The 23160-nt window shown below is 36.8% G+C and overlaps 1 protein-coding gene across 6 annotated transcripts in view; it reads right to left on the bottom strand.

The window, feature by feature from the left end:
- The window catches only part of R3hdm1 (R3H domain containing 1), a 134685-nt gene that overhangs the window by 77576 nt on the left and 33949 nt on the right, over nucleotides 1-23160 (bottom strand). For all 6 annotated transcript variants that reach the window (XM_021171515.1, XM_021171767.2, XM_085840795.1 and 3 more), the window contains exons 2-3: nucleotides 5640-5848; nucleotides 4005-4215 (exon numbers count right to left, since the gene is read on the bottom strand). In XM_021171515.1, the coding sequence (XP_021027174.1) occupies nucleotides 4005-4175 (171 nt within the window). In that variant the 5' untranslated portion in view covers nucleotides 4176-4215; nucleotides 5640-5848. The remainder of the gene's footprint in view (nucleotides 1-4004; nucleotides 4216-5639; nucleotides 5849-23160) is intronic.

Genomic DNA, 23160 nt, shown 5'->3' with positions numbered 1-23160 from the left:
GATATAGAAATTTTGGAAAGATGTTAAGAAACAGCTTTATTATTACTAAAGAAAAATCTTTATCTTGGATGACAATAAAGGGAGAAATTGAAGAAGCTGTGTAGCTGTGCTTAGCTTATTAAGTAACTGACAGTAGTAAAGTGTATAAACTGAGGACATAACTGCTTCAAGGAACGATTGAGGGGAAGGCTTTTATTGTAGATAGGAGAGAGAGTAAAGTCAGAGGCAACTGGAAGAGTCCACAGCAGAGGGACAAAGTAGTACACTGAACAAAGCCAGCAGACTGACCAGGCCATGAAAGGCAAACCTGAGAGCAACAGAGGCCAACAGGAGTGAGGGCAAAGGAGATTGAGAGAAGGGCCAGAGAGTAAGACAAAAGAAGTGAACAGGAGCTGAAACAGTTGGGTTGTAAGGAAATGAGAAGCTAGGGGAGTGAAGGGCAGAGGGTGAGGTGAGAAGAGCCAGGATCGACTTTGTTAATGGGCACTTGGGACTGAGAGAGCTGAAGGCTAGCACTTCTTTGGTATGCTAACAGGCACTAGCAGAGGCTACCTATCCTTTGTCAGTAAAAAACAAAGCAAGACACCTCACAGTGCACCTTTATCAACAATGACAATACTAACATAGACAGGAGATTTCTTAAATGATGAAACAAATACAAAGTATATTTGTCAGGTCCAAAATACATGGCCTTGTAAGATTACCATTACTTTGTTGTCTCCTACCTGTCCTCTCAAAGCCCTTTGAAGTAACTCAGAGAAATAAGGTGTCATACTAACTACATTGATGCGTGTGGAAAAAAATCATGCATATCAGACAAAACTTATACACCTTGAAAACAAAGGCCTATTGTAATAGCCTACACCTGAACCATACTTCTATCATCTCATGAAAGTATTTCAAGAATACTTTAAGTGCTAAAACTGGTCTCTGAACCAGCCCTAAATTCTTAAAGTAAACTAGTCTCTGCACCTAAACTCCAATATAATGTAACCTGAGCTAAATAAAGGTTAACTGCTGGACCATTTAACTGTTAATCTCTCAGTTTCTGTAAACAATGCTTGTTTGTTGCAGATGTCCACAGCTGTTTTCCTGTATATGTCCCTAATTGCCCTTAAAAACTCAAACCAAGAGGTCAAGGCTGTTTCCAGCTAATCTGCTTAAGACAGTGTGTAGTGATGGTTGATTTATTCGGGCTTCTAGGGAGTTTTTCTCTTAAGGTACTCTATAACAAAGGCTCTTTGCAAACTTTCTCTAATGCAATCACTGCTAATGACCATACTGATTAGAGAAGGCAATTTTCTTGTTTTAAAAAGTTTAATTAAAAATGGCAGGGGGAAATGTTATGTTTCCTAATTTCTTAGAAAATTACCATTTAAGCTAGGCATGGTGGCACAGATCTGTGACACCAGCACTTGGAGGCAAAGGAAGAAAGGTCAGGAATTGAAGAGTAGCCAGGGCCACAGTGAATTCAAGCCTAGCTTTAGGCTAAATGAGATGTTATCTTAAAGGGAAAACAAAACAAAACAAAAAAAGGTGCGGATAGGGAGGGAGGAAGGTTTTTAGAAAAGGGAGAAAGATAAAAATAAAAAAATATACCCTTTGATTATACTTAATCATTGGGAGATACTTTAAATCAGTTCAGAAACTTAAATGGTTTTTAAAGTGGTAAAGTTAGCATCATTGTCTAACTTCAGTCAGACATATTTATAGGAAACTACAAATCTTAGGAGTGAATGGAAAAGAGAGGGATGAGATGCCCCTTAAAGGAATTTTCTTTACCTGTGAATAGAAGAAAAAAGTGAAACAGTAACCTTTGCCAAAGCCTTCAAGGTCGATTTTTCTTTGGTATGCTTATGGATTTTCATTGAAACAAGTAATCAGTATGCAGCCCCGGATGACTTAGAACTTCCTACATCAGCCTCCCAGATGCTAGCAAGATGGGCCCAGGCAATAGATTTTGGCCAAAGTCCTCTGGATATTTTAAGAATGACAGAAAAGAGTCAGCAAGGTTCCTTGGTGGAGAGAGATGATTTGAAAGTCTGGCCACCTAAGTTTGATGCCCAGATCCCACATAAAAAAGGATGGAGAGAACAAAAGACTAAAATTGTCCTCTGAACTACACAAGTGCGTATTCCACATACATCACGGACATATAAACAAAATTAATACCATTTTCTAAAGTAACAGTATTTTCTCAAAGGAGGAGTCCTTTTTTCATAAGTATGATGAGTACCTCTGTGTGAGTGTACTGCATGTACACACAACTGTTTGTCAATAGCGAATGTCAGGTGTCTTGCTCTATGCTTTGTACCTTACTTTTTGAGTCAGTCTCTCAATGAACTGACTAAACTGGCTGGCAGCAAGCTCCAGGGATTTTCTTCTCTACTTCCACACTGCCTAAACACCTGATATACAGACACATGCTTCCACATTTGGCTTTTATAATGGTGCTGGAGACATGAACTTAGGTCATGTTTGTACAGGAAACACTTAACCAATTGAGCAAGCTCCTCAATTTCTGATGGTTGATCTTAGTTTTCAACTTTAATAGTGTGAGATTGCCAGGATGTTAGTAAGGCACAATTCTACAAGTGTCTATGACTTAGATCATAAGGGCTTTGACCAAACCAATTTCACAGTCTACTGATGAACATAAAACTTAAATACTCTGTCCAGAAGTAATGAACTGTAGAAGGTGGCGTCTAGTTGGAGGAAGCAGGCTGTATCAGGGTGTGCGTCTGTAGGTTATTGTCTTGTTCAAGGCTGCTTTACATTAACTCCTTTCTGCTCATAGGAGGTGAAAAAGCTTTCTTATGCTATAGTTTTTTTTTTTTTCCTCCCCTATTTTTGCTTTGCTACATGCCTCAAGTCATTGCAGCCAGCCAACATGGACTGAAATCTTTGAAATTGAACCTCAATCACTGTTCATTTAAGCTGTTGTTTTTAGGTATCAGTCACATCTAGGAAAAGCTAACACAGTATGGCATTAATGTTATAGACAATATTAGGATAGCTTTCAGTTGTAGATTTCAGATTAATACAAACTCTTTCCTATTTGACAGATAGTATCCAAGTGCTCTTCCTCTAGACAGGAATTGTCTGTATGTGCTGTCAAAAAATAGTAAAAAGGAGGTTTTTCAGGCATCAGCCCGGATCCAAGCTTCTTGGTGCACTTATTTGTTGGAACATTCTCCCCAAGATAACTGAGCGGCCACATAATTCACCTGGCTACATTGAAAATGCCATACTGGAGAAATCATGTAAATGTACATCCAAGGTCTAGCTAAACCAGGGGTCCAGCCACTTTCTCAAACTTAAGCATCTTTGCTTGGGATTAAAAGACTTCTAAATGGTTGGTTATAAAATATCATGCATACACAGCAACAAAAGTATTAGGTAACATCTATCCCTTCCCCACAAACCTCTTTTCTCAGAAATGGCTGATGGACTGACTGATAAACCTCTAGAGGGCTATTTCTGCCAGTAGGTCTTCTGCATGTTTGAACCCTCTTTCTCTCTCCTCTAAGAGGTTTTAACAATTACGGCACTGATAATTAAGGAGGAGGGTGAAATGAAAAGGAGAAAGCCAACAAAAACATACTAGCTACATAATTTAAAGAATCATATCCTGTGATATACATAGGAAAATCAAAGACCTAAGACTCGGCAAGCTGTACTGGTAATGGAAAAGTAAGCTAGTAAATATGTACGGAAGGGCCAACTTCCCTTTCAGAATTGTGACAAGTGGCTGGGCAGTGGTGTCACACACCTTTAATTCCCCCAGGAGGCAGAGGCAGGCAGTTCCCTGAGATCAAGGGCAGCCTGGTTTACAGAGAGAGTTCTAGGATAGCCAGAGCTACACAGAGAAACCCTGTTTTGAAAACAGAAAACAAAAAACAAGAAACAAAAAAGAATTGTGAAAAGTGAGCTCCATATGAAATGAAGCACAATCATACAATGATTAGGTATTTGTAGCCATGGGAAAAAAAACCTCTGTTTACCTGCAAATCAATATTGTTGTCAATACAATGTTCATTCTTCTCTGCCGAAATCTTCCCATAGTTTTCTGATTTGATAAGATTTTCAACTCTGGTTGTATCTCTCATTTCTGCCTCCAAATCCTTCATTGTTTCAGTTTCATCTTTTATAATAACAATATCAGACATCCTCATTAGCAAAGGTTATTTTAGAATTCTACAGGGAACTTGAAGCCTTGACAAAAAAAGAAAAGTAATCTCAATTTAATTTGAAACATTCTTCACAGTCAGTTGCTATATAATATTAACTAAGTGACTTCTATCTATCTTTCTAAGAATAATGCTGAGTGCACATAAACAAAAGCAAAACTCCTGCCTCCAAGATCTGTAATATTTATTGTACATGTTTCTTAAAATAATCACAATACAGTGAGAAGACATGAGCTAGATCAAGATGAGACGTGATGGCTAAATATACTGAGATGATATTGAATTAGTTTTCTCTATAATGTCCCTCCTGTACTCAGAGTATTCACTATAGTCATACAGTAAGTGCATTTTCACAGTTTACATCTATATTCCTAAATTTCCAAGCTTTAAAAATTGCTCTCATTTAATTTAAAAAAAAAAAAAGCACCATTCTATCCAAATGTATTTGTGAGTCTGGGTTAACAATTCTGTTTTATAATGCAAATAAAACATGAAAGTCCCCTGACTCAACTGAGTCAGTGCCAAACAATACGTGTAATCACACATTATACAACAGTTCATGTAACTACAATAGAAATATGTGTAGTCACACATTATACAACAGTTCATGTAACTACAATAGAAATATGTGTAGTCACACATTATAGAACAGTTCATGTAACTACAATAGAAATATGTGTAGTCACACATTATACAACAGTTCATGTAACTACAATAGAAATATGTGTAGTCACACATTATACAACAGTTCATGTAACTACAATAGAAATATGTGTAGTCACACACTATACAACAGTTCATGTAACTACAATAGAAACTCCATCCCAGGTATTAGAGATAGAAATGTATCAGAGACTAAGCTAAAGCTAGAAGACACACATTTCCATGTGTGGGTCAAGCAGGTATGGAAGCTCAATCAAAGAATGCTTGGTATTTGAATAAAATTCTTCCAGCTTTTCTGTACTTTTGACAATTTCCATATAAAGTCATGATGAAATTTATCTGTTCTAAACAAGCTGAAAAATTAAAAGCTCTTTTTTCAATATAGCTTTACAGTTAAATACAAGGACATCTGGAAGCTGAAAAAGAAGTCTGTAAATCATAGACTAATCTGAATTTAAAAATAAAAACAAAACAACATTTTATTTAGGCAGGGCTGCAGTCCAGCTCCTGTACGAGGGAGGGGATGACCCACAAGAGACCTGGAATAAAAGAAGTTTGGCAATGCTCTGGGGTATGCATTCATGCAAGCAAGCAAGCAAGCAAGCAAGCAGAATGCCTTCTGTAATTTGATCACAAACCACAAGTTCATTGGCTCATTCTGAAAACAGTTCAGGTTGCAAAGCAAAGAGAAGGTAAACTGGCTAAGAAAGATATTCAGGCTCCTTCATTTTCTTATGGATGAACTATAAAGAAAATAGGCTACCCAAAGAAATAGAAGAACATTACCTGATGTGTCCTATGGATCTGAGATTGTGGTGTTCCACAAAAATAAAATAAAATAACCCAAGGTTCCTCTTCACAGTTGTCAGCCAGGATGTCAAATGTATTGAACCAACAGTAATCTGGCGGGAGGAGTCCCATGTCCTTGTCACCACTGTAGATTCCTGGGCTGAAATGGACTGTCTTGGATCAAATATATCATACCTTTCAGTGGCCTAAAATGAAAACAAACAAGAAACATTAACACAAACAAACAAAAATGAGGACAGAAAAATTACTTAATAATAATTTAGAAACTTAAGAGCTATTATTGATGGTCTTATTACTTTCTCATCCTAAGCAAGGGTCAGAATACTAATTCTGAGATGCATTAGTTATATAAACCAAAAGAAGCTGATCTGAAAGGCAGAGAGGGAAAAGAAGAGGAAGGAACAGATAGCGATATGGTTAGAGCATCAGAGAAGGTGGCAGCTCTACTTCATGAATCACTCAACCTCCAAAACTATGGTTTCTCTTAGAGCTACACCTTTAGATTTAAAACTGTAATTTTAAATAACAATCGTATATCCTGGAGTTTTAAAAGAACAAAGGCTGTAATAATCCACTGAACATTTCCAAAAAAATCCTTTGTGTCTACTAGAAGAAAATATATGTAGGGCTGGTGAGATGGCTCAGTGGGTAAGAGCACCCGACTGCTCTTCCGAAGGTCCAGAGTTCAAATCCCAGCAACCACATGGTGGCTCACAACCATCTGCAACGAGATCTGGCGCCCTCTTCTGGAATGTCTGAAGACAGCTACAGTGTACTTACATATAATAAATAAATAAATCTTTAAAAAAAAAAAAAGAAAATATATGTAAAGGATGGAATAATTTAGTGACATCAATGAAAATCAATGTCCAAATTCTCACCATACTATATTAAGGACATTAAAACAATTATTTACTGTAGTGGTGGTGGTAATGTGTGCCATACATACACACATGTGGAGATCAGAGGGTAACTTGCAGCAGTAAGTTGCTTTTTTGCTCCATGAGGGTTCCAGGGGTTTGAACTTAAGGCTGTTAGGCTTGGTGCCTTTAGTACCAGAGGTATATGACCAGCCCTCTCAATCTGTATTTCTAAAGTCAGTTTTATTTTGCTTAATGCAAGTGAACACTGTAAGGCAAGTAGAGAACACTGAAAGGATCACATGGTTCTTCCAATTTCCTTTGATAGTTATACTGCTAATAAACAGAATAATATAATTTTAGGTAAAACAACTGAGCACAAAGAAATCCAATGCTAAAAGCACCAATGGTAATATAGCTGTGCATACACCTGATAGAACATTTCTGTTTTAAAATATGAAAACATTTATGAAAATCAAAATTACCCAAAAATTCCATCTTACATCAGCCAGAATGACCAAAATCAATAAAATAAATGACAGCTCCTGCTGGCAGGAAGGAAGGGTAAGTGTGAAGCGTGTCCACTGCTAGTAGGAATGAAAACTCACACAACCACTATGGAAACCACATAGCAGTTCCTCAGGAAGCTGGGAATGGAGCTACCTCAAGACCCATCTATAGCACCTTTGGAACATACCCAAAGGACTCTACATCCTCGTACTCCAGAGACACTCTCTTCATGTTCATTCATAATAGTCTAGACACAGACAACTATCAGCAAATACAAGGATAAAGAAAATGTGGTATATTCACACAAGGGAATATAATTCAGCTGTTAAAAAAAACAACAAAATCATGAAATTTTAAGGCAAATGGATGGAGCTAGAAAAAACAAAATCAACCTGAATGAAATAATCCAGACACAAAAAGAGAAATATGGCATTTCTTTCTTTATACGTGGATGTTAGCTCTTATTTCAAAAGGCAGGCTACAATCCATATAACCACAGATGTTAGGTAAAGGTCTAGGTGGGAGAGGAGGCCCTCCCAAGAAAGTGGAATTTTAGTTCCATAGAGTTCCAAAATTCTCTTCTTCTGTGAGCAACAGACATGTACATACATGAAGGCAAAACACTTATACACATGAAACACCAACAAACGAAACATTTTTAGATTGAGCAATCTGCTACTTTGGCCACTTTTATTTTCTACCGTTGTAATATATATTTTAGCTCTCTATAAAAAAAAAAAAAAAAAAAAAACCTCACAGAAAAGGGAGCAAAATGATTTATAATTTGCCTCTAGTTTTGTTAGGTTTTAAGTTTAAATAAAATACCATGATATGCCTTTACTACCCTTTGTCTTATTAAAATGACATAAGCTTTCTCTTTTGAGCGTCTTGAAATTAAAATTGGTTATTTTTAAATTCCATACAGTTGCCTTACCTCAACATAATCTTTCTGTCACCATGATTCAATAAACTGCAAAAGGCTTACAAATAAAATCCTGCGAGGTCTAACATATTTGTCAGGTGCACACCAACCTCCAGGTTTCCTCAGTCTCTCCTTATAAGCACACGTTGTTAGAAACTTTAAAGCCTCTAATCCCAACTAAGAGGCTCCCTTTCTCCCAGTTATCCGCTCCCTTATAATGCTAAAGATGTTTGACCCTGTTACTTCTCTCTGCTTTCCAGACAAACAGCTTTGGCAGTCGGAATAAAGTTTTCCCACACAAAACAGCTAATATGGTTTCTTTGCTATATCCGTCTCATTAGGAGAGTCAAATCAGCAGCTTAGTTTACTTAGGAGGCTGGGCCTCGTGGAAGGGAAACCAATTATGTCCCACCTGGAGGTTTTGGCACCATATGTATAAAGTGAAAAGATGACTGCTCCAAGATATGGTTTAGAGGAAGTTTTCTTTTGCAGAAAAGAGAGAGCGAGAGAAAAAGAGAAGGGGTGGAGGTGAGCCAGAATCATTTGGAAGAGTCCAGAGCAAGTGGAGCAAGTGGAAGAGTAAACATGGCCAGATGAATGTACTGGGCAATGAGAGGAGAGAAAGGAGGGTGAGAGCAAGAGAGGAAGACAGACAGACAGGGGGTAGTGTGGGATGGGGATGGGTGAGGTTGTGGTAGAGGTGGTTAAGACAAACAAGAAAGGGCAGTGACCAAAATGGGAGGGTTATTTAGGAATAAGAAGCTGGAGGGAGGGAAGCCCATGTAGGGACAGGGTATGAAGAGCCAGGACGCCAGCCTGGACCCTGCAATGTTGAGAGAGCCTGGAGGCCAGCAAGCACTTTGGTATGCTAACTGGCAGCACAGTTAGTAATTTGTCCTGGGTTTCTTTTGGACCTGACAATATTAACATAGCTGACCTGTCAATAACATATATTACACGGAGAGAAAAGATAGTTTCAACCTTCATTTTTAAGACAGAGTGTCTGTAGCCCCGGCATGGCTGCACTGGAACTCACGGGTATTTGCCTGCCGAGTGCTGGGATTAAAGCTGTGTGTCTCTACCACCCAGCTGAAAAACTAGACCTCTCAATTTTTGTTTAAATTAAAAATTTTGTACATTTTTCTAATGTTTATCAAATGACTAAACTGTGCTTGCTGCTCTATCTGATCAAAGTTAGCAAGTTAGTACTTTTTTTGTTTTTAAAAGACACAAGTCTGGTTTCAACAGAATAGTTTAATATTAATTAACAGTATTTTTGCTTTAATAAATCAAATTATTATTGCTATCTTGTTGTATGCATCTTTTGTCATCTAAACTTTCCTGCAGTTTTTACTGTAAGCCTGGTGTCAGAACACAGTCAGAAGAATGATGCACGGTGAGCAATGCTTTGGGGAACTATGAGAGAGGGTCCAGAAAAGAAAGGCAGAGGACCTTTTATCTCAGGTGCATTTTGTTTCTTGGATTGTTCTTGGACATAATTTCGTGCTTCCTGTGACAAACATTTACATTCAATGTATAAGACATGTTTACTCTTGTTGGATGTCAGAACACAGCTACAGAATCCAATTTGGTCAGTGTACCCTGAATCTGGATATGTTCTTCTGTCTTGCTTTTGTGCTTACCCAGATATAATCATGCCAGGCAATTGTGTTTAAATTAGTCTGTCCACAGAAAGTTCTGGGAAAGAGCTGCTCTGTTAATATTTAGTAAATGCTTACTGACATTCATTTACATGTTTTTCTGAACTCAACTTCTTTGGATCATTGTTTTGTTTCATTCATGTATAAAAGTACACTGAAACTAAAATAAGGTTATCTACAGATAGCATTAGACTGCTGCCCCAGGAGGCAGAGGGAGATGGATCTCTGAGTTTGAGGTCATCCTGGTCTACAGACTGAGTTCCAAGATAGCCAGGACTACACAGAGAAACCCTATCTTGAAAAACCAAAAGAATTGACAACTAAAAGCTAACAAAGCCTAATTCAGAGCTGGGGTGAGAGGTCAGTGGGTAAAATATGTGCTGTACAATCATGAAGATCTGAGTTTAATTCCCAGAAACCATGTAAAAAATGTCAGGTATGAAAGGGCATACTTGTAATTCCAGTGCTAGATGAGATCCCTGGGGTTTCTCAGCTGGTAATCCTAACCTACTAAGTGAGTTCCAGGTTAGTTGATAATGATAGAGGAACAGTGTTTGAAGTTGTCTTGTGGCCTCCATAGGTATACATGTCAATATCTACACATTAAAAAAAAAAAAAAGGCAGCACATATGCACAGAAGCCTAGGCCCCCTCTCCCCCAAATCAAGACCCATTAGGAGTGCTAGGTATTAAAAGAAGTTTACTCATATGCTTATATTATTAACTAGGGATCCTGGTTTAAACCAGAATAGAAGGTCTAGTTTTCATTAGAGAACCGAAGCAGGAAAGGAACAGCCTGCGGTGTCTGGGTAACCACACATCTTTACGCAGAACCAGGGGAAAGGCTGGTTCCAGTTCTCTGAGGATGGTGCTGAAGATTCTTAGAAGCAGCAACATGCAGATCAATGGCTTCCAGAACTGTTAGAGACTGAACTTTCAGCAGCTAAGTGAATTAAATCATGTGAGATGCTAGCAGTTCATGGATCAGAAGAAGAAAAACTGGAAAATCATGGCTACTGATTGCACAGCATATGGAGAATCCTGTGAAAGGAATTTAGCTACCAGCAGATGGAGCAAAGGATAACATACTGAAATCAGGTCCAGTATTGTAGCTTTACATAAAAGGTGTGTTAATCACTTCCTAACACATCTATGCTTGAATTCAGGGAATAAACAATAGAGAATATTCCTGTGAGAAGAGAGCTCAAGATAATGGACATAAAAGATGAGAGAACAAAGATTTTCCTTGGTTTCAATACTGAGTTTGAATTGATTGAATTGATTGAAATTCGTCCCCAAAATTGTGATAGCTATTATTTATTTGGAGATGCTTAAAGGTATAGAACCAGTAGGAGAGAATCAATCAGAGGTTGCAGCATTTATTCATCCATTCTCAAACTCAGAGTTATCTCATAAATGAGAAAAGCGTATTACTTCCCTAATGAAGGACATTATATTTTATCAAGTTATAGAAACAAGTATTGTATAATGAAGGATCTGGCTGGCTTTTGTGGCTGGTATTTCTGGAATAGAAATATCTTTGTCATTCATAGTGGGCCTGCTATGTTTATCCCTGTGAGGTGACTCATGTGGGCCACTGAGCAGTCTTATTAGGGAGATGGTGCTGGATGGGTCTCTGACTGATGTGGTCTAGGCAAGGCTCACACCATTCTCAGTATAATCACACACACACACACACGTACACATGCACACACACCCTGCTCTGTTTTGGTCTCTCTACAAACAGGTCTCACTATGTATCTTTAGCTAGTCTGGAACTCCCTATGTTCCAGTTCCTGACCAGACTGGCCTCTACCTTCCTAGTGCTGTGATTAAAGTCATGAGGCATCACGTTTTGATTAATCTCTTTCTTTATTCAATCATTTCTCATGCTATCAATGTGCACACATCTAGACTCTAATGTGGTATTCCATGATTATCTTTTACTTAATAGTTTTCTGTACTGACTATATAGTAAATTATTGTTTTATAGCCTTTACCCATGACTTTGCATTTCAAGGTCATAATAATGAAAACCCTTTTGAGAGTTTCAAAGATACAATGGTTTACCATCAGCATCTTACAAAGTTCATAGGGATTCAGGCAAATTTATCTAATTCACCCAATAATTCTTTAGTGGCTTAATATATTTTACCAACATGTGGAACTTCTATTATCTAACATAACTTTGTTCCTTTATGATGCAGAGTGTATCTTCTATAGAATTTTAATTAAAGATGCAACTGGATGCTTTTTAACTTTTAATGTGTTATCCTTAATTAAGTTGCCAACTACATTTTAACAAAAGACCAGCTTTTATTCAAAACAGCATCTCTAAGGATTATATGGGGTAGGGGTGAGGGTCTCAAAAGGTTTTATATCTTCTTTGAATAAACAATCATTTTATAATAAGTAACAAATAGGTTAAAAGCAAATTTTTGGTAGACCAGGAGTTTTCTTTCTGTTTCCATTACCCATCCTCATACACTATAAAACTATTCTTTTACGTAAAGTACAAACAACTTTACCTTGTGAGGAGCTACTGTTGAGGGCAAACAATGCTCAGCTGCTCACTGTTTCTGGAGACCTATTATAGGACATACTGAGCAAGAGGAGCTGGAAGACCTGTATAGTCTTTTTTAAAGTACCTACACTGCTATCTTAATTGGCTCAGCTTCCTATGGCTGGAAGCTGAATGGGAGAATGTTTCACTTTTAAATGACTTTCCCTCATTATTTCCTAGCCATGTCTCACTCATTTTGTTGTCAATACTTAGTAAATTTCTTTTGTGTTATTTTACAACTGCCCATTTCATGCACTGCCCAACTTTTGTTGTTGCTCACTCTATACCAGGTAAGGAGAGCTGTGGTTTAGTAACGACTGTAAAATTAACTGACAGTAAAATGTCCTGTTACTTTCCTGGTGACCCTGTCTTATATGCTCAGTTATCATAGGTCATTGTGTATTTTATAGCCATGTCTGGCTGGGGATATAGTTCAATTGGTAGACTGTGTTCCCTAAACAGGCACCAAATAAACTGGGTGTGGTGTTGAGGGGGAGGAAAGAAAATCAGAAGTTCAAAGTAACCTATCACTACATGCAGAGCTCAAGGCCCACCTGGACTACATGGGATTCTGCTTAGGTGAACAACAGCAAAAGCTGCTTGAAAACACTTTGGTGTCTGTGTGAATGTCTGCTATTCTAGGCAACAGCCACACACTCCTTGGAACATTTAAAAATAAGGAAATGATAAGTAAAAAATAACAGACCTAGCATCAATTTGTAAAGCAGATAAAGTGGCAATTCTTAGACCATGATGAATTCTTGAAATTTTATTAATAAATCCAAGGACTTCTAGTCAGATATAGCACTTCTACAGGTGCTTCCTCCCTCAAGCAGATTCACAAACCACATGCAGTTTTACAGACTCATGGTTCCTTACAAGCGCTACATAAATCTTAACAAACCCTGTTTTTTATTTCCTGCATGTATATTATATAAATGAACATCCATAGATTTATATTAGCTATACAGCCATTAGAAAATACGTATACTAGATAATAAAATATTTGCAAAAATATCAGATTTACATAACATTATTTGTGATGTTTATATACTACATAATGCATAATGTTATTCTAGGTTACAATAGGAGAACAGTAACTTTGAAGCCAGTTTTAACTGTACAGGGAAACCCTATCTTACACACAATATACATGTACATTTATATGCTGGTCATACATAACCATCTGGAGAACCAAGAAATTTATTTATATTCAGATAAACTTGCTCTACTCAAGTAAGAATTAAGACTGAGCAATGAGATATTAATGGAGCTTCCTCCATTAAATTTACTGAGTTATACTTTTGTAGAACTTTGGCTTAGTAAAACTGAGTATACAAGCTAAACAGCCTTTGCCCCAAATACTAGAGATCAGGAGTGTTTTTTATTTAAAACATATTTAACATATTTTAGATTTGGAGACATAGTTTAGGCTTGGACGTTTAGAATATTTGCTGCTCTTGCACAAGACCTAAGGTCAGTTCTCAGCATCCATATCAAGTGACTCATGATTACCTGTAATTCCAACTTCTGGGGCTCTAACACCCTCTTCTGGCCTTGTTGAACACCTGAACACACATGGTACATATACAGACAAGCAGGAACACACACACATAATTTATTAAAATCACATTTGCATATGCATGTGGATATATGTGTGTATCCAACCAACTACCAACCATTCGTGTGGGGGTGCACGTGCAGACACACACACATGTATCTATCTATCTATCTATCTATCTATCTATCTATCTATCTGTGATGGTTTTCATATGCTCAGCCCAGGGAGTGGCACTATTAGAAGGTGTGGCTTTGTTAAGGTAGCTGTGGCCATGTTGGAGTAGGTGTGTCATTGTGGATGTGAGCTTTAAGACCCTCACACTAGCTGCCTGGAAGCCAATATTCTGTTTGCAGCTTTCAGAGGACGATATATTACTCTCACCTCCTCCTGCACCATGTCTGCCTGGATGCTGCCAGGTTCCTGCCTTGATGATAATGCACTGAACCTCTGAATCTGTAAGCCAGTCCCAATTAAATGTTGTCTTAAGACTTGCCTTGGTCATGGTGTCTGTTCACAGCAGTAAAAGCCTAACTAAGACACTATCTTTCTGACCTGGAGGCAGTTTTATTTATATTTTTGGTGTGTCTTCATTTTGACTTTGACATGAGATGAGTCATAGAATATTTTATGTGGCACCATTTTGCCATTCAGAAAGATTATTTAGCATTTTGGAGTTGGGGATTAGGAATGGTCAGGCTGTATTCTGTACCAAAATTAACACAGATCAATTAAAATGAATACTGATTAGCTACAGAGGCTTATAGAGACAATTGGAAGTAGGGTTCTTATAAGGGTTCTTATAAGGGACCTTATATTGTCCACAACAATCACATACCAGAGACAGTAGTAAAACATTAGAGTCATCAAAACAATGTAGAAGTAATAATTGCTACATTTTATGGGGGCAGGAAGTATATATGTGAAAACAGCATTTAACTTAACTCTGAAAAAATTCAATTTCTATATCTGTTTCTTGAACACATATAGGAATACATGTACAGAAAACTTTTCACGCATTTCCTTTTGTGGTAAGATTATACTAGTTATAAAACCATCATGGTACTGTTAATACATAGGATATTTCAACAAGTTGTCTTAATTTGCTTTTAATGGAAATATGACTATTGCAAGATTTAAAAGATTTAGGATTTTTGTATTTAGGTAAATGGGAAGTGAACTCTTGTGCTTTAGGGTATTTTAAAAACTTATTACAAAATCTTGAGGATATCATTTTTAAAGTGTCAAGACTTTAAAGCATCTTGTGTTTTCCTGTCACAGTGTACTCATGTGACAGCTACTCTGGAGACTCAGGAAGGATCTTGTATTTACTGGGTAGATGCTATCGAGTAATAATGAAGTAGTTTATGCAACTCAGCAAGACTCTGGCTAAAAAATAATTTTAAAGTGCCTGAAGATAAAGGTCAATGGCAGAGTACTTTGCCTAGCTTGTACAAGATCTTGGGTTCATTCCTTACTAAGAAAGCAAAAGAAAGCAAAAAAACAAAACCTATTTAAAACAAACAAAACCTACCAGGAAACTTCTCTGTACTATTTATTTCTGTAATATCCCCTGAATCTATAGTTACTTCAAAATACAAATCACAAGTTAGAAAATGTGAGCATATGTCTACCATGACACATTTGAAAAGTAATGACATAAAAGGCCTTAGGAATATTGAATAAATACAAATTTATTCATAACCTACAGCACAATTATAAAGAGAGAATTAACTATAGTGTCTTGATTTTGAATTCCTTTCTATGAACCTGAAATTTTAATAGGAAAAAAAAAACCTGCCTCGTAATGATCTACGCATGTACAACTTGGGAAAACAAAGTATTTTAAAATATTTAATATGTGATAACTTCAATTTAATTACAATGCTTCAAGCATGAAGCTCTAAAAAAAATGAACTAAGGGCTGGAGAGATGGCTCAGTGGGTAAGAGCACTGACTGCTCTTACGAAGGCCCTGAGTTCAAATCCCAGCAACCATATGGTGGCTCACAACCATCTGTAATGAGATCTGATGCTCTCTTCTGGGGTGTCTATTTTTTAATAATAAATTAAAAAAATGAACTAAGACTAAAAGTCTGTTTACTTAAAATATATAACCTTAAGATCATTAACTCCTTATCTACCAGTTTGAGGGAGAACAGATTTAACATAAATTAAATGCAACCAGGAACTGCTGCTGACTATGCAGCAGCAACAACAAAACAGATTAAAGTCAACTGATCTTCTCCATTCGGTGACATTGAAATCTTACATATGAAGCAAAGAAAGAAGATAGCTACAAGAGGGAGGAATGGAAACCTAAAAACCCCAAAGACACAGAGCCAGAGGGAGGAGATACAGACATGTCAACAAGAGAAACACAGGGTATAGGAGAGAGGAGGAAGCACACGGTAGTCACAGACAGAAGTCAAGACAACCAGACCAGAGACTAGAAGAAAAGGAGAGGAAGGAGGAAAGAGAAAAAAAAGGCAATGAATGTTATGAAACGAGAGGAGGGGATTAAGGAGAGGAAAGGTTAATATAGACTCCATCAGAGAAAGGAAGGTAAGACACCAAGTAGATGCACAGTTTTCTGATGCAGAAAGCCCAAGACAAAGTGGGAAAGAAGATGGAAGAGGGGGAGATGAATTAAGAGAAGAGGCAAAAAGAGCCACAGACAAACCCCAAAGGAACAGGGGATGAGGAAAAGATTAAAAGCGAACTAGATGTTTAGGCGAGAGCAACACTTGGGAGGCAGAGGCAGGTGTATCTGTGAGTTCGAGGCCAGCCTGGTCTATACAGAGAAACCCTGTCTCGTAAAACAAAACAAAAACAAAAACAAAAGATAAATACTGCTCATGTTAATTTTTATTCTTTTTTGGAAGTGTTCAATATAAAGATTTAAAATTCCGACGCTTAAAAAGATTGAAATGATGCATCTGGTAAAAGTCTAGTTTCAATAACAGATATTAGTATATTTATGAACCTAATTACAAACACAGTTGAGAACAAAAGGCGATACTCAGTCTTCCTACGTGGCCATTTAGTGATTCTATGTTCTCTAAAACTGAAATGAGTTATTTCTTAAGAACAAAAGAACTGTCATACAAGTAGAAATGTTTAAAGATGCCACAGCAATTGCAAATCTTGTTAAAATCTCAACTAATGTCAGGTAAAAAGCAAGTGAACTCTCAAAAAAACAAAAAACTAAAAAAATTTTATAAACAAGTCAGTTGCATCCTTGTAGACACACTGTCCCTATCAGCATAACCATTAGGTAAGATTCCAGTTTTGAGGAAAACAAGGGGATGTCAAGTTTTCAGATGGTAAAATTAGAAAATCAGGTAATTCTAAGAATTCGAGTGGGAGTGACGTTTCTTCTCTTTGTAACATGGTATTTTATTATGCCAGCTCACAGCAAAGACAAATTTTCATTTTTTCCTAAGTACTTTAAAAATTATCTACGCCTTCCTTAATCAAGGGCACAAATATTAACATGGGTTCTAAGAGTTAAAGAACTCAGTTTCTTCATTTCCAACCAGTATCTCGTTCACATTGTTATTTGCTCCACAATGAAATTTAACAATTGAACAAGCCATGCAGCTGATCTATTTTAAAGTGAACTTAAACGAAACATTTCTTTCAACTGACAACTTGTTTTGCTATATATAAATATAAACCAGCACACGGGTAAACCACTCTATTTACACGATGCAAGAAATGTTGAAAATCTGAGATGTAGGAAGGAATTGGCACTACTGTAGGTACATGACTCTTAACCATCTAAATGCACATATATCTTTGTAAAAATAATATTTTAAATGCCCTAATTTTAGATTTTATTGCATATAATCATTAATAAAAATTATGGTACTAAGTAAACAAGAATAATTTATCTTTTTAATACCTTCTATAAACATAAAAATGAGTTTAGAACCACATACCTTCATTGTACTGTCATTTGCTTCATCATACAGAGTTACTGAAAGCACATTTTCCATAGTGTCTGTACACTGACACTCTGCATTGCTCCTCTACAGAGCTGAACACTCAGATTAGTCAGGCACCAGGAGCAGAATAAAGCACTTACTGAGGACTTAAGAGACAACAGAAATCAACAGCTGCTGGTTGTGATGTCAGTGATTCTCTAGCCAGTCACCACCCAGAATATGTGGAATGCATCAGAAGCTATCTTGAGCTCTTCATTAGTAAGTCAGCAGCAATGATGTAAGAGCTAACAATCGGAGTGTGCAAAGACTGCCAGGATTTGGGAGGTTTCTTGCTAAAAATTACTTTTTGCACCATGATACCTGATCTGATCATGTTGCAAAAAGATGAAATGATCATATTTCCTAGAGAATAAATTAAGGAATCTAATATTGTTAATATACATAATTTGGAGGGGTTGGTTTTGTTTTTTCAGAACAGGGTCTCACTATGTACCTCTGCCTGCCCTTGAACTCAAAAGAATCTGCTTGACTCAGGCTCCTGAGTACTAAGATTAAAGGTGTGCACTACCACACCACTTACAATACATATAAGTTTTAAGTAACTCTTTAGCACCACTAAAACACACACACACACACACTCCAAAAGCTGACATCCCATGACACTTTTCGTATCTTTAAACTGACTTTTTGTCACAAAAGAAAGAAAAGATAATACATTTAGGGGCAGTTCCTTGTTGCTAAAACAAAGCATCATGCATATTTAGGAAGGAGCATTACTTCTTCACACCAATAGATGGAGACAGTGACAGAACTATGACAAAGGATCTCTCAGCTTGCTGTCACATGCTGTCTACCTTAGCCCAAGGATGACTTAAGTAAGACAAGGAACCAAATGAAAGAAACTCATTAAGCATGAAAAGAAAAACAAAATAAAGATTAGTCTCACCTTTTGGATAATACACCGAGTAACTGAAAAGTCTTTTTATTCTATTTATCTTAGTTTCCTCTTCTGTTAAACAAAGATTCAATTTCCACAAGAATGCAGAAATGCTCTAAGGACAATGCTCACATATTACCTGCACTAACTGAAGGAAAAAAATACATGTACCACTAACTAGAAATCAAACTTGTCTTGTACGAAGTATACAATTCTATAGTTTCTGAGATCAGCAGGGCTCTTTAGAGCAGTACAGCAAGCACCAAGACAAAAGCTACAGACATTATAATATACTTATTTTCCTTACAGTATTCCTTTCTAACACCCCTTCCCCCAAAACAGGCTCTGGCTCAGCTTCACAGATTTATATATACTTTTTTCTGACTATAGAACAAAGATAATCTTGACAACGCATGATAAAGGTAAGAGAAAGAGAAAAGAAAGGAAGCTTTCTAAATTGGTTTAACAGTGATAGGATAACAAAGTCAACTTAGGTAATTACTGCTATAGCATTGAAAATAAGGTTCTGTGTGCTGCTTGAAATGTGAAGACTGAATAGGGACTGTTTATTACTGGACTTTGCTTCTCTCCCTCTAGTGCTATGGAGTCCAACTTACGTCACTGTGTGCTACTGGGGTTTACTACCAACAGCTTACTTACCCTTTTTTCAAATTAAAGGGAAGCCTTTAGTTGACAAGAATAAAGCTATCTCAAAGTGTTTTAATTATGATTTCTCACTAATTTAGAATTTATAAAACCTAAGTATTTCCAAATCTTAAAAAGAAAGATTATCATTTGAAGCATGGAAAGACTCATTTCAGTTTTTGCCATAAGTGTCTTGCTTCATTTTATTATGTATGTCAGCATGTCCATCTGCTACATAACAAGTTTTTGTTGCCATTTTGAAGTAAAGCTGCCTTGAAATTATGCTTGCCACTTAGCAAAGATTTCATCTGAGAAAAATCACTTGTACCTTTTGTTAGAAGTAGTGACTATTTCGGGGGGGGGGGAGGGAATGGGCCGGGATGGTTGCTTTAGGGGAACTTAGGCTAGCATTTAATTTTTATATCTTTAGAACAGCTAAACAGAAAGAACATACATGCGACAGGATGGTACAAAGAAGATATGAGAACTAGGAAGAAACTGTAGATATCTAGTGCGAAATTCTTCAGACAAGATACGCTATGAGTTGTTTTTGTCTTCTGATGTAATAGTTATTTATGCTGTATTAATCTCCAAATACATAATAATCACACAATTTAGATTATTGGTCATTCTCTAGCTAAAGAGCTAGCCTAAACTCTTAAGAATGTAAATCTGAGGGGGTTGGAGAGGTAGCTTAGCTGTTAAGAGCACTCTCTTAATAGAGATCCTGAGTTCAATTTCTATCAACAACACACAGCCTCACATCTATAATGGGATCTAATGCCCTCTTCCAGTGTGCAGGCACACATGCAGACAGTTACACAAATACATAAATATGTGTGTGTGTGCATTTTATAAAAATCAGAAGCCTACAAACCACTAAATGAACCTAAATAAAGCATTGCATTTGGTTGGATTTTAGATGTTTTTAAAATTGAGGATAAACCAGGCGTGGTGGCCCATGCCTTTAATCCCAGCACTTGGGAGGCAGAGACAGGCGAATTTCTGAGTCTACAGAGTGAGTTCCAGGACAGCCAGGGCTACACAGAGAAACCCTGTCTCGAAAAACCAAAAAATAAAAAAATAAAAAATAAAAATAAAATTGAGGATAATCGTGGAACAACAAAGACAGTATAAGATAGTATTTGTATGGTTAGAATACGTAATTTTTTTTCACCCATGTCAATTTTGGGGGGTATGATAAAAATTAGAGGGAAGAAATAAGAAAAAACAATAGAGTGGAAAGAGGGGAGAGGAGGAAGAAAGAAAACAGATGCCAAATGTTGTTTGTGCCTGTCCACTAGCAACTGTACAACCTTTCCCAGTTGGCCCTCTCCCTGGCAGTCTGAAAGGGGCTTCCTATATAATAACACAGGCTGGTTTTGAACGCAGAATCCTTTTTTCAATCCTGGCTCTCTCCTTTCTTTTGTGAGGTAAAATTCTCTAACTATTAAGTCAAAACAGTTTTAAACTGTGAGAGTATGTTTATTAGAATTTGTGTGTGTGTCTGCCCCTCCTGTGGGTCTTCCAGTGAGCACAATAGCCCACAACCTAGCATCTTGTGCTGTAGACACTACAGGAGCCCAAAGGACGAAAAAGGCATTTAAACCCTGCAAGTTTTTCTTCATTCCTTAACTGTCTGTTTTATCTGAACAGGAAATTATAATGCCCAAAAGGAAGGAAGAAATTTAATTCCTGTGGTCTGTTTTCTTTGTGTCTTTCTCCCTTTTTTTTTTTTTTTTTTGTAGCATGGGGACGAAAACCAGGGCTTCTTTTATACCAAGCAGACACTCTAGTAACTCTAGTAGTCTAAGTTTTTTACCTAATTTTTATTTCTCAAACAGCATAATATACTCAATAAAGACATAGATTCCTAGTAAGTGTCAATAAAGAATAAAGGTACAGAGGTCTTCAGTTTGTTGAACTCTTAAACAGCCCACACATCTGTAGTATTATGTTTTAACAGGAAATAACAAAGAAACACAGTGTTCTCAGAAATATTCTATTCTATATCTTAGTTAGAGTTCAATAACTAAAACTCAAGGCATCTGATCCCTGTTTTACAGGTAGTAAGATTAACCAGCTAATGAGATTCTACACTAACAGTTCTTTTCCACATTACTTGGGAGATGGCCCCAACAAACCTGGCTTGTTTACTCTTATTTGATGACTTGAAAATGAGTAGCACTCAGGAGGCAGAGGCAGGCGGATTTCTGAGTTTGAGGCCAGCCTGTTCTACAAAGTGAGTTCCAGGACAGCCAGGTCTATACAGAGAAACCCTGTCTCGAAAAACCACAACAAACAAACAAACAAACAAAAACAAAGAAAATGAGTAACAAACATGAAGGGATTAGGAACCACACCAAGTCGCCCACTTGACTTATGAGCTGCAAAGATTCTTTCCTAAATTTCTTCCCTGTCTTGCCTAACTCCTGTGCCGTTAAAATGACATATCTTTAGGTATAATTTGATGTCATGAAGCAACATTTATTCATTCATAATGTGGACAACTTTGTAGAGCTTATTTTCTCCTTCTACAATGTGAGTTACCCACTGAGACATCTTATAATCCCTTATGTAACAATTTTTATAAGAAATCTTTCTCAGGTCTACAATTGAATTCAGGTTTTGTGCAGGCTAAGCATGCACTATTCTACTGAGCTACAATATCAAAATCTTATTATTTCCTCCCTGTTGAATATATAATTAGCCTGTAGCTACATTAAAAAAGATTTCAGTGCCTGATAACTCATTACCTAAGATTAATTTAATAATGCTCCTCTATTTTTGCTATCAATAAAAAATGTGTAGTATGCTAACTAGGTATACGCCTTGGCACTTGTGATAAATAACCTCCCAAAGAAATATCAAAATGGAAAAGACAGAGGTGTGAGAAATATAAGTAGATAAGTGTTAAATCCTCAGCATTCTCTAAGATTAAAAATGTAATACTGGCTTTAAACCAACCAGGTGATATTTTAAATTAGTATACTATTATGTTTCTATGTAAAAATTAAAGATAATAAAATACTGACTCAATTATAAAAGACCATTAAAAGGCATCAGTTTAAAATGAAAAGATTTGAGCCAGCAGTGGTGGTGCATACCATTAATCCCAGCACTAGGAAGGCAGAAGCAAGCCAATCTGAGTTCAAGGCCAGCCTGGTCTACCAAATGAGTTCCAGAATTATACAGATAAAGTCTTCCTTGAAACAACAAAAACAAAGAAACACCATCCCAAAGTGAAAGGAAAGAGTAAGCTGTAGTAATTTCATTTATATTACACTCCACTGGATGATACATCATGCTTTTTAAATCAATTATTGGCCGATGAAACACTTAGGTTAATTCCTTTTTTGTTATGAATACTTACATAGATAGCCATTTCTGTATTTATTCTTGTGCAAAGAGCTAGACAAGAGTCAAATTTCATCTTTTTCCCAAATAGCTACTTAGATATCCTAGAACATTTATTAAAATGTTACCACAGGTTTCCTGGGTAAGATGGAATACAAGCTGCCTTTATGATTTATTGAATGAAAAGAGTCAAGAATAAAGAGAGTCTATTCCAAAGAAAGGAAGAGCAGATGAGCATGGAAAGTCATAAATGAGGATTGGACAATTGAAAAGACTAGAAACAGAAGGTTAATGCAACAAAAGGAGCAAACAAAACAGGGTTTCCACCACAGGAGAGAGGATGGAGAAGTCGCACCAGGAGGTCAGGCAAGCTATGGCTTAGCCCTTCAATGGAAAGAAGCTGTTATGAACATTGTGCTATTTTAGACATTTAATTAAAAATAAAAGATTCAAAAAAAAAATAAAAGATTCAAATTTGCTTTTCAAAAGGTAAGATGCAGAGGCTAAATATAGTATACTCTAAGGGTACTACTGCT

This window comes from Mus caroli, unplaced genomic scaffold (genome assembly GCF_978045245.1).
Source record: "Mus caroli unplaced genomic scaffold, Mus_caroli_1 scaffold_1, whole genome shotgun sequence".
NCBI classification, from domain to species: domain Eukaryota; kingdom Metazoa; phylum Chordata; class Mammalia; order Rodentia; family Muridae; genus Mus; species Mus caroli.
The sequence above is the reverse complement of the archived record's forward strand: the minus strand, read 5'-3'. Positions and strand labels throughout refer to the sequence as shown.